A 13,396-nucleotide genomic window follows, 5' to 3' on the forward strand; every position below is an offset into this window, starting at 1 on the left:
GAAGAATTTTTTATATATATATATATATATATATATGGATTCACAATAATATTTTCAGATTTATTTTATAACTATATTTAGATCTATAACTGCATTTATCCAGATTTACATCCATATATTCATGATTAACATTGACATATTTAAATATATATCTGCTTATATCTATTTAATAATTATTAACACTGAATATTAATTTAAATATTTAAATATTTGAGGTTTCATTTCCAATCTCTGGTAGCGACTGTACAGTAGTTTGGTGTTGTAGTACAGTAAACACCTTTTTACCAAACAACAATTTTGTGAAATTAATGAATTTCAGTCCTAAACTGGCCGCTGTGAGCTGATGTTGACATGAGGAAGTCTATGAGAAATGCTTGTCCAACCTGAAGAAAAAAATATGAAAGCAGTGCTTTTGCTCGTCTTATCTACCTCATTCATAGACTATTCAGTGTGACTTAGCCACAAGCTGTCAGAAAGTTGCCTTTAAAATGCCTGAAGTGCTAGACATAAGTATGATCGAGTTTGTCCCTCTGGGATACTACATGGAGGTCCTGACAGACACAAACAAGAGGAGAAAAAAACTCTGGATGGCAACCAACTTCAGGACTATAAAACTGGCGTGAAACAGTCCCTTTGAAAAACACTGAAACCTCCATGATTCAATCCACCATAAACAAGCCTCAAATGTGTTTATGAAGCGATACATTTCACGGATGAACAGATGTTTATGACGGAATATGGGAAAGGAAGCCCGGGGCCGCGTGTCGGAGAGGGAGGAAAACGGGAAGAGTGGAGGCTGGAGCGGTATCATCCATTTTAACCCAGATCCAGGAAATACATGTTGTAACATGACAAACGAGGTTGATAAAAAGATAAAGGCCAATGAGGCTGCATGTCCTCACATTCAGGAGTAAGGAAAACAAGATGTTTGGAGTGGACGGGGAACAAAGCTTGTGTGTATGTGCGCGGGCAAGCGAGGGAGTATAATGGAAAAAGAGCAACTTCGAATGCAAGTCGGAGGCAAGGTCCTTCCGTGGCGTCTAGTGCAACAACTCAAACTTGTTCTGAAATCAATCATTCGCTATTAATTCACCCAAATGAATGTAAACAACGATAAGAGAAGAACGCACTGCCACGAAATGGGCATCCTGACCTTCGGAGAGGCTAAATGTTGTTGTACGAACAGTTCAAAGGCCTGCTTGGCTTAGCTTCACTTCTGCTCTTTAATTTCTCTTCTCCATTCTGCTACCTCATTGACTAAGGACTGTAAACAAGTTACTGTGCAAAGTATTGTAAGTCAATCTATATACAAATGACAAATAACAAAATATAAAATCATATAAACAAATTTTTAATTTGTTTGGCGCTCTAGCAGTTAATAAACAGAACTGCATGCGTCTATATTATATATATATAATATTGATATGTTTTCATTATGTATATTAATTATTAATATATTCAATAAATTTATCATTTATATATATTAATTATTTATTTTTAAGAATTATAAGATAATATAATATAAATGTATCTCTCTCTCTGTATTTCTATCTATCTAAATATACTATACTTGAAATGAGCATTTTTATTAGGCTCCTATATTTTTGTACCATCTAGAATGTCACTGACAGACTTCATTCTTATATTGCAACACAAAGACATGTTTATCTTGGGAGTTCAGTGATTGTGTACTTTCTCTTCTAAACAAAAAAAGAAAGAAATAAGGGCACAGAGGGACAAGAGGAAAACCAAAAAAAACAAAAAAAAAACACTTTTGGGTTTGGTGAGGCATACAGATACTCACGGCTTTGACGAAGACCCCCATGAGCTCTGGAAACTGGTGTGTGAGCATGGCCAACATGGCACAGAAGGAGCACAGGCCTGCTGTGAAGAGGATGAAGAAAGGAAGCTCCTTCTTCGGATACACTGAGACCTCATGAAATGCTGGAAGAAAAAGATAAAGACAGACAGATTTATTTATCTTAAAAACAGGTCAATAAGTACCCTATTTTCCTCTTATTTTTAATCATTTTCAAACCAGTTGACTTTTAACACTATATCCTTGTGCAAAAGGTATGGTCACATTTAGCGTTGCTCAGAGACATTTCAGGGGCGAAATCCTGTTATTCCAATAAGAATCTGCACAATCTAGAGTTTGCAAAGCATGCAAAATAGTTCATCACACAGATTTCACTCGTGTTCAGGTTGTGAATTTGCCACACTGCTTTGTTTGAAAGTGACGTCTGTGTGAGCAGTGCTTCTTCTCTACACTATTGACAATGGGCCTTTTTTTGCATGCACAATTTTTATTGAAATCACTCTAATGTGACAGCACTAGACATGTGCCGGTATTCGGTAATGCAATATATCACGATAATGAATATGCACAATATTGTTATCGTGGGCACTTCAAAATACAGAAAATAATTATTTATTACAAATTATTCCGAATTTTGAATGCATTTTAAGAATACTTTTCCCACCAACTGGTCACAATGCACTACACCGCTGTATGCTGCGTGAAAGACGCAAGCGCACTCTGATGTAAACAAGCACGGATGAGAAGCGCATGGCGGAGCGCATGAGAGATGATCTGAATGAAAGCGCACATTCACTCTCTGACAGCAGATGGCGCTGAACAGCAGAAATGCAGCCGTTACCTCGAAAACAAAGCATGCAAATCATTATTACCGTTATACTTTATTCTCAAATTATTCATGTTAACAACATCAGCATTGCCTATAGTGTATTATAGTGTAGATTTCAATTTCTGTACAGTCTAAACTCTAATTGTCATACCATTCGAATTTCATATTAAGAAATTCTTTTAACCCAAAAAGCAAATTATGCTCCCTTCGAACTGGTTGTCTTCGATCGGCCACCTGCAGCATCTGCACATGCGATAGCCTAGTAGCCGGGACAACTTCTTTATGTTTACAGACGTGACGTGGTGCGGCAGTATGCTCGAATTTCCACTCAAATTAGAAAACATTATTATAAGCTAACCGTTGTGAATCGGGCTAAAATAAGGCGATAGTTTTGAACACTGGCTGGTTATGTACTTGCTCAAATATTGATTTTGGATCATTTTTAGCCAAAAAAAAGTTACGCACTGCAGCTTTAATGCATTAACTAAGGTTAACTAATGGGATCTTATTGTAAAGTGATACCTATTGGTCTTTATAATTCTTTTGCACTTTATTCTTATTGCTTTATTGTATTTAAACATTCAGTTATTTTTGCTATAAAAAAAAAGTTATTAAACCTGTTATACTGTATTATGACAACACTTTTTGCAACTAAATTTCAATATCGTGATAATACCATATACCGTGATAAAAGCATTAGCAATTAATCGCAACATGAAAATTTGATACCGGCATATCCCTAGACAGCACATTAACAATTTATACATAACGACGGATATATAAAACTATATAGTGTATACTTACAAGGCAGAAGCTCTCTGTCTGCAGTTTCTGTGCATCCTGGGTAAGGATAGAAGAGATGACCCTTTTCCAGGGGGTATGGAATAATCCGGAAAGCTACAAGAGTCAAAAGGTGTCAACTGATATCAAGTGAGATGATTTACATTTTGTTTTACAGTAAACAGCTTACAACAAAGTACTTTTGTTGTTTTCAGATACTACATGATGATAATAGCATGCCATGCTTTTTTTAAGTACTTCTGAAGTGCCTTGTAATTTTCATGGTAAATGAGTATGGTAATCATCATATTCTATACATGAAAAAGAAGAAAAAGAACAGATGTGCACTGCACATACTGCCTTCCCAGGTGCAGTGTAGCAGGTTGAGCGCCCCCTCTGCCCGTTTCCAGTGCTGCAGGTGAAAGAAAGCGTACGCCACCGCCTCACTGTCCCCCCTCTTCAAAATATGCTCAGGTGGCAAAATCAGACTCTTCATTTCTAATAAATACTGCAACGACACACAAAACAAAACAATTTTAATTACATTAACTCAAGGAAACAAAAGAAATGAAAAGAAAATTAAGCATTCTCAATTCTTATTACCATAATGCAAAAAAGTATTATAGAAACAATTATTTTCATTATATAAATATATTATGTATAATATTACATTATTAATGTGGTAAAGTATTTAAATACATACATGCATAAAAACTATCCAAAAAAAAAACAAATGCATTCAGGCAATTATGCCCAATGGCCAATTAATAAGGCAATTATGTGTCATGAAAATAATGTTACAATGACAAAAATATTAATGGTCATTTAAAAAATGCTAAATTATTCTTTATTTTCTTAATGCAAAATATAATGTATTGTTTTCCCCTTTAATATTGGGGTGAAATGTGACCCAGATATTTACCCATACACTGTAAAAAAAAAAAAAGATAATTTCCTGGCAGAAAATTACTAGTACATTTTCCAGACATTCAACCATAAAACACTACAAAATGCAATAAATAATTCAAAATACTGGTATAATGTTGGCACCGATAGCTCAGTGGGCAAGTGCGCAGACATATAACGCCATTACAGGCGTCCCGAGTTTGAATCCCGACTTGAGGACCTTTCCCGATCCCATCCACCCTTCTCTCTCCCACTTTGCTTCCTGTCTGCTTTTTATCATAATAAAGGCAAAACACAGAAAATAAATCTTTAAAAAAAATACTGGTATAACACCTGTGAAAAAATCTATATGAAAAATAATTTCATAATAACACTGAATATTAGGCCATATTTTTTTTACGAACATTTCTTAAAGTGTACATATGAGAGTTTATACTTATACTGAGCCTGTATACTTAAATCCTCCCCTGGTCTGGGCCCCGGGGTGAATGTTGTCGAGGGCAATACAGCAAGATTAAATGGTATTATCCAGAGGATAACCTACCCAAATGCCCCTGGCTGTGGTTATGGTACATTACAACTCAATTCGACTGATTCCCTCTACAATGTGTCAAGCGCACCTTCTGAATTATGAACAAATATCCAAACATATCTTTCAGTAACAATCACCATGTTGGATATGTCATATGCGCGCAGACATGGGTAATTTAGCTTTATGATCATGCTGACATTCAACAGGCAGCTGTTCTACACAACATGCCCGCACACAAACACGGTCACCTCTTTTAATGGCGGATCAAGTGTCAGTGATGTGTCTCTTTTATGTGGAGGTTCCTCCTAAGCCCCTGCTGAACTCCCATAAGCCTATGTCTCAGTCTGTCTCGTATCTCTTTTCACTTGACCGTACAGACCCTGTACAATGACATTACACTACGGTGGTCTTGGAGATGCAAAGGTGAGGTACAGGTTTACACTGACGGATGACATCATGCATTATAATGTTTCTAGGATGTCAAAGTTAACATTTAAGAGATTAATTCAATGTTTAACAATAATTTAATGCTTTTACCAAATTATAGTACTTTATTATATTTTTTTTTTTACTATAAAACTAATATTACCACTGTTGCACTGTTGAAAAAGACACACTTCTGTTCAAAAGTCGGGGGAAATTTTTTTCTTTTTTAGATTTTATTCAGCAAGGATGCATTAAATTGATCAAATAAATGCAGCCTTGGTAAGCACAAGAGACTGGAATGAAACTGGAATGGTGGTGTATGTTGTCAACTTAATATAAAAGTAAATATATTTACCAGATAATAGTTTAGTAATTTTCAATGGCTTCAGTACAATGACAACGCATTTACGAAACATCTTTTTAGAATATCAAAGTTTGTTGTAAAGTTTGCTTTGCAGCTGATTATATATTTTATCAAGGGGATAACATTTGGGGGAAATTCCCATCAAAATGTTTGAAAACCACCGACATAAGCAATAAGTAGGAGAGACAATGATATTTAGCAAGTAATCAAGTGCCTTTCACTTTTATGAAACTGTTAAACATAATAAAAATAAAGAGGACACAAATTTTGGTCTCTTGTATCTTATTGCTTGTATAATAATAGCATAAAATATTACTGCATTGCCCAAATTCTACAAGTCCACATCTTTAATACTCAATCTATAATGCTGGCGGTATAACCCTAGGACAGACTATAAAGTCTCTGTCTGAAGTGATCACACAAATGTAATAGTAATACTACTGACATCCAACACCCTCTTTGCTCATCCTGGATCGTCCTTTTTGCTCAAGGGGCAGATTTGGCAAATGAAAGACCAGGTGTATGTGTGTGTGTTGATATTTGCTGCACATCTCAAACAGGTGCACTTTGTAGTCTGATACAGCACGTCTGAGTTGCACGCATGTGTGTAAATACCCCTCAACTGAGACGGTGTGTTTGGGTGTGAAGAGGTTAAGCACTCTGAAGTCCGATCTAGTGTTTTGAAAAGTTGCAAGTTGGAACCAGGTACAAAGAAAGAAATAGTTGATGAGGGTCAAAACATTATTAAAGAGCAAAAAGAAAATCAAAGGTGATACAACTTTTGCCCTAAACACAGTTTACGAAAATCTATGCACGGCAGTCATGGGTCGACAAGTCCACCTGCAATTATGTTCAATGTAAAACTGTGAACGATGCACTCCTGATGTGAATATTAGAAAGGTTTCTGTTTAGCGCAGAGGACTGCAGTGTGCTTCAACAGCATCACCTCCTGGTCATGACAACGTGTCTCTGCACTACTCCTGATGTGAATATTAGAAAGGTTTCTGTTTAGTTTCTGTTTAGCGCAGAGGACTGCAGTGTGCTTCAACAGCATCACCTCCTGGTCATGACAACGTGTCTCTGCACTCAAGAATAACAGTGAGATAAAGTTGATGTGTGGGCAAGTAACTTAAAAAACTGCATTATACATCATGATACCCAAGTAAAAAATAAATATACTTAAATGTATTTGAAATACATTTATTTCATGCTAAGTATACTGCAAATAAAAATATCCTGCAATTGTACTATAAGTATACTAAACTGGTATGATTAAAGTCTGCTAAATTGGAACAAGTAATTTTGTACTTAAAGCACTTTATTTGTGCAGAAGAAGTGCTGAAGTCCAACTAAAGATATACTGAAGTATATTTGATTGTGCTAAAGTGGAACTGTTGCAAGTATGCTTCAGGTACACTTTAAATATCTTGCATGTAAAGATTGATATTATTGAAAGATCATACAATCCTCATCAAATGACATTAAAACACATTTTAAGCTTAATATTAAGAAATGTGCATTGTGCATGAGTAGTACTCCAAATAAAGTTGAATTAGAATTTTTATATCAGTAAGTCTCGAGCGATGTCAGTAAATATGTTAATAGATTTGAACTATACTTAATATGAAATAAATGTATTTTAAATATATTACTTTTTTACTAGGGTAAGATCACTTGAAACTGGTATTTTTTTTTATTATTGGACATTAGCGAATCCAATCAAAATTTAGTATCAAAAATTTAGATAAAAAGTCAAACTCTGCTTCGCGTAGTGCCTAACAGCGCCCCTTAGCTGTTATAAATTCACTGTAAACCACGGCTTCTTGGGGCTTATTGCTTTAGTAAATACATTTATAATGTTACAAACATTTGAATTTTAAATAAATTTTGTTCTTTTGCGCTTTCTATTCATCAAATACAGCTAAAAAAAGTGTATCATGGTTTCCACATACATTAAGCAGCACAACTGTTTTCAACATGGATAATAATAAGAAATGTTTGTTGATTAGCAAATCAGCATATTAGAATGATTTCTGAAGGATCATGTGACACTGAAGACTGGAGTAATGATGCTGAAAATTCAGCTTTGCATCACAGGAATAAATTATATTTTAAAATATATTAAAACAGAAAACAGTTATTTTAAATTGTAATCATATTTCACTATATTACTGTTTTAATGAAAAAAACGCAGCCTTGGTGGGCATAAGAAACCTCCTTTACCAACATTAAAAGCAATCTTATTGACCCCAAATTTCTGAATAGTAGTGTATAAGACACACAAATTTTGGACCCTTTAAAAGAATCATTCGAACCTTTGGTACATGTGGGTTGAACTCCACAGCTCTGTGTATGGCCTCTACTGCGTTCATCTCTGCTGTGCTGAGACCTCGTCTAGACGCTGCTTCAGGCGAAAACCTGCCATACAACACACATACAGATTCATTCAGCAAACTATCATCCATAAACATCACCTATGCTATGTTATGGTAATATGCTATTCAATATTAGACATAACTGGAAAAAAAAAAAAAAAAAAAAAAAAGGTTTTTCCTGGATGCTGAAAACTTACTTATCTGACCACAGATTCATTCAGCAAACTATCATCCATAAACATCACCTATGCTATGATATGGTAATATGCTATTCAATATTAGACATAACTGAAAATAATTTTTAAAAAAAAAGTTTTTTCCAGGATGCTGAAGACTTACTTATCTGACACTGCTCTGGCTTTCAGTAAGGCAGATGTGTAGCATATAGTAGCTGATTTTGGCAAGCTGATATCTGAAGGGAGAAACATCAGACAGTTAATATAAAGGATACTAGCATCTCTTCCTGGTCCTCTATGAAATGTACAGTAACATGACAGCTGAATGAGCTTACCGTCATATTTTGCAAGGACTGCTTGTACATCAGCGTAGGCCTGCAGCTCTAATAATGCTTCTAAAAGGTTCTCGTGAATATTTAACATTCCCAGTAAGGGGAATTCTTTCATTAACTGTGCAAGGAAACAAGAAAATGACAATATTACACAACAGAGCATAATTCAAGTGCAAGATACCACTAAAATAAAATAAAATAATGAAATGCAAAATAAAAAATAAATAAAATCAAATGTGTCCAGTAGTATGTTACAATTCAAGTAAAGGCTGAGCTCCAATGTATTCATAAAAAAGTTTAAGTGTTGAATTATTATGCCAGAAATTACTCTCTGATGATTACAGAACATTAATATTTTAGGCTATAAAATGCTAAAAACGCTATATAAGACACCAGATTTTTATATTTTTAAATCTATTGTTGTAATTCAAAGTTTCTCTTTCAGTTAATATTTTTTTAATGTACAGAATCATAAAGAAAATAGTAAGGTATGTTCAGGTAAATGTTGAATGTAAACTTGCCCTGAGGATATTCTATAGATGTGGAGTGACAACATGTTTTAGAGTCATGTGACCAGAGTTTTAACATTTTTTGTCAAACTGAATTATTTTTATATCTGCACTAAAGTTACAGGAATGTTCAATCATGTTGTGGAAAACCACAGAAAATCATTTAGATCCTCAAAAAGAAAAAACCTAAACCTAATTTACTGTAAAATAATTTCTATAAAAGTCTATGTGGCAAGGCATAAGCCCCATAAGATAATCACTAAAACACACACTTTTTACAGCCACAACACCTAAACATCGTAAGTGGTATATTGCTTCGCTCACATCTCTCATCATCTTTACAGCTTCTTTGATGCGACCCAGTTTTCTTGCACACATGGCCAGTCTGCGCTTGATGTAGACCACAAGATTGGTGTCTTTACCGGCTGTGAAAGCAACGAGAATAAGCAGCAGTGTGAGTTACTGTATGCTGGCTATATATGTGTGACAGTGTGAAAGTTTCATACCACTCTTAAGTGCTTGTTTGAAAAGCCGTTCAGCCTCTGTGATGGTTGTGGCTTCCTCCTCGGCCAGCAGCACATATGCTGCAGCACATCTGCAATGAATGAGTCATATGCTTGAGAGTCAGAAAAAGTCAATTTGATGCAAACATTAGAGATGCAATGATGATAAAATTCTGGCCGAAACAGAAAAGCCAGTAATTACTCCTATGTTATGATCAATAACCATACATGGCTTATAATACAATAAGATACTGTTATGTATTAAAATAATAAAAATAAAAATTATTTAAATAAAAAAAAAAATAGGCATCAACATTATAATGCACAGTGTGAAAAATTATTATATATAAATTTTGAAAATATTACATTTAATAGTGCTATTAAATTATTATTATGTTTTAAGATTATGTGATTATTATGTGTTACGATTAGCTTTAAGTGACAGAAAATTAGCATACATAATTAAATATCCAATACGACATGATAAAATAGATATAAATAGAATAAAAAAATACAAAGAGAGTTAGAAAAACTAAAATCCATGTTCACATCTGGCTGAAACAGAAAGCCAGAATTTAAATAACGATACATGGCTTATATTACAACTTCATGCTTTTGTATATTTAAATAAATTCAAAATATAACATTAAAAATTAAAACAGGTCATTTTAAAATGACAAGTTACAAGTGAATTTAGGCATAATCTTTATAATGCACATTATGAAAAATAAGATTACATTTAACTGCGTTATTATGTTTTTAAATATTACTTTTAACTTAAAAAAAATAACACTACCTTCTCTATTCTTTTCATTTTCTTTTTATTTATTATACAATTAACAAAAAGCAAAAAAGGCCTCTAACACTAGCTTGCTCTATTCTATCTTTTCTTTTTATTTATTATATAATTTAAAAAAAACTTGCTACGTGTACTGCGTTAGGCTAACTGAGACTTGTCATAGCACTTGTATATCATTGCTCTTTTGTTGGTTTTGATTGCTTCCATTGTCCTCATTTGTAAGTCGCTTTGGATAACAGCGTCTGCCAAATGACTAAATGTAAATGTAAGAGCATGCATAACTAATTATCTTATATTGACTGATTAAATAAAATAAAATTAAAATAAGCAAATAAGCAAAATGGTACCAACATTTTATGCATCCCTCGTTCATGTATTTTTATGGCTGTTTAAATGGACCATTTCAGCTGTAAAGTCTGGCTGGATGAGCCACGTCTGAAGACGGTAAATTTTATAAAATCACAAGGATGTGTGGAACTCACTCTCGGTTCATTTCAATTGCCTGGTAAGCTGCTTGAATTCGTGCCTGCGGGTTCCTCTCCCTCCAGGCCTTCTGCATTACTGCAGAACAAGCAAGAGAGATACCAATCATGATTAAACATCAATTCTGATTCAATTTAGGTATTTCTTTCAAGTGGAGGAGCATGAGACTAACCAGAGTCCTCTGGTCTAAGTTGCTGAGTGTCTCCCAAGAAGAAGGTTTGATGATCTTGGGCTGATAAATTCATGTCATAGTATGTCAGGGGCTCTTTTCCCGTCACCCAAGTGTACCTGGAATGAAAGGATCATGAATGAATATGATTTTTTTTAAATAATAGAATTCTGTCATATTTTAAAAATCAAATATTCAAATTAACTGAAACCTTCATACCTGCTGTACTCTGCACCCCTGAATAGGTTCAGTGGGTTCCTCCACACTTTACATTCTGAAAGAAAAAGAAAATAATAGCTGCATATTCCATTCACTTTATAATATTTAGAAAGATAAACATGTAGTAACTTTCAAAAACCTGCAACGTTGGTTCTCGGCTCGGTATCACCGTTTACAGAAGAGAAGAGGCCCGCAGAGCTGCTGTTCTCCACTCCTCCCAGTAGAGGGCGCAAGTGACTGACAGACACCTGCTCTATGAAGGATGTGCCGTACTTCCTAAAGTACCACCACTCAAATAACTGAAGACAAACGCAAAGAGTGTGATTTTACACAGCTTTGAAACTGAAGTTAGTTGTTTAGTATAGTTATTACTTATTTTATTAAGTATTAAGTTATTTGACAACCAATTTACTAAAGCCAAGAAAAAGACTCACCAATATAAGGCCCGAGATGAGCGAGGAGGTTCCAGTCAGCGCAACATAGAATTTAGGCGTAAGAGTGTTTAAAAACACAGATGCTGTGGATGGATAACAATATAGTAAGACAAAGAAAGTCTAATCATTTTTACATACTCATATTAAGTAAAAATTGTAACACCTGTCAATCTTGAAAAATGCTTAAAGTAGTGCTGTCAAACGATTAATCGCGATTAATCGTTTGACAGCACTATCTTAAAGCAATGCAAAATAGAAATATATATACACACACACATATACATATATATATATATATATATATATAGTGGGGATGTATTTAGTAGATTTTAAATATATACAAATTAAACTCATAAAAATGGCCAGAAATTTAATGTCTTACAACTCTTTTAAACAAATGTACAAAAATAATGATTAAACCCATATCCTGCATAAATAAAATAAAATAATTACGTTTTAAATTTATATTAAAATTCATTTTAAAATTAACCGCTGAAAAATGCTTCTACTCAAACATCACATGCACACTACACTTTTAAAACATTACACTTGATATATGTTTTATATAATATATTATATTTTAAACTGAGTAATTGGAGTGATGCTTTGTTTGTGACAAACTGTAGTTGGACTGTTTTGTACATTCATTTACAAAACAACCAATTTTCTAGATTTACATGTAGTCAACTTCTGCTATAAGTATCATCTTAAAAACAGTAACTGAAAAAGGAAGTAGCTTATATATTAGTAAGTAGCTTATATATAAATTAATATACAAGTTACTTGATTATTTATGTAGAACTTTGAAAAACGTCTTAGTATAAAAAATATTTTTGTTATACTAACATATTTTTATTTGTTTACGGTGTCATAGCACATTGTCTTAGTAAATTCCTCCTCTGAATAATGCTACTACACAAACTTCACATGCACACTGCACTATGTAAAAGTTAAAATATTTGTGGATATTAATACCATAACAAAATGTGACAATTATGAGACATAAGAGTGAAGCTTCAGTGCACTGATTTCAGAATTATATTAATGTACAAAACATAACATTTCCTAGACTTGCATTTGACAGTTGCTTTTATCTAAAGTAAACATTACATTCAATGATTCAGTAATGAATTTAAATGCAGGTCTGTTTCTCTCACAATGCTAAAGTATGACTTCAAACAACTGCACGACTCGAGTGCTGTTATGATCATTAATGGCAATTTAGAGTCCTTTTGGACACTTGACATCTTCAGTCACCATTCATTGACATTGCATGGAAAACTCCGACCAGCACTGACTTCAAAATTTCTCCTTTCATATTCCACAGAAAATTAAACGCACATGGGTATGCATAGAGACGAGAGAATTAGTGTATCTGTGTGAACTTTTCCTTCAATGAACAGAAAGATATCCTGTGTTGTGCTGTAGACACCCACACAGCTGAACATAAACACACACCTGCGTTAACGGTCTCCTGCAGCTTCAGTGGGCTCCTCAGCACGTAAACCATCGTTAAGACCATGGCGAACCAAAGCGCACATATGTACGTCCACGACCAGCACAGCCACGATTTTAATTTCTCCGTGAAACAGGGTGATTGAGGATTACGGCCACTGCTGTCCGCCATCTTTCACCGACTAGCCGTAAACATTAGAATTGTGGGATAGTGGAGGAGAGAATGTTGTACTGACGCTCTCCAACAGAGGGCGCAGCTCCCGTTCATTTATACTCGACGGTTTAA

General features: G+C 34.2%; 1 protein-coding gene across 1 annotated transcript; it reads right to left on the reverse strand.

Moving 5' to 3' along the window:
• Positions 1-500: 500 nt before the first annotated feature.
• On the reverse strand, positions 501-13,355 carry LOC107729723 (suppressor of tumorigenicity 7 protein-like). The gene is made up of 15 exons (XM_016540396.1): positions 13,114-13,355; positions 11,656-11,738; positions 11,361-11,520; positions 11,222-11,276; positions 11,006-11,121; positions 10,833-10,911; positions 9,555-9,643; positions 9,373-9,473; positions 8,543-8,657; positions 8,371-8,443; positions 7,972-8,074; positions 3,786-3,936; positions 3,453-3,545; positions 1,805-1,944; positions 501-551 (listed from the first exon to the last, which is right to left on the reverse strand). Exons 1-15 carry the CDS (start codon positions 13,280-13,282, stop codon positions 501-503), a joined length of 1,578 nt encoding a protein of 525 aa, XP_016395882.1. The 5' UTR covers positions 13,283-13,355.
• Positions 13,356-13,396: the final 41 nt, after the last annotated feature.

Source organism: Sinocyclocheilus rhinocerous, unplaced genomic scaffold (genome assembly GCF_001515625.1).
Source record: "Sinocyclocheilus rhinocerous isolate Xijiao unplaced genomic scaffold, SAMN03320098_v1.1 scaffold218, whole genome shotgun sequence".
Taxonomy (NCBI): Eukaryota; Metazoa; Chordata; class Actinopteri; order Cypriniformes; family Cyprinidae; genus Sinocyclocheilus; species Sinocyclocheilus rhinocerous.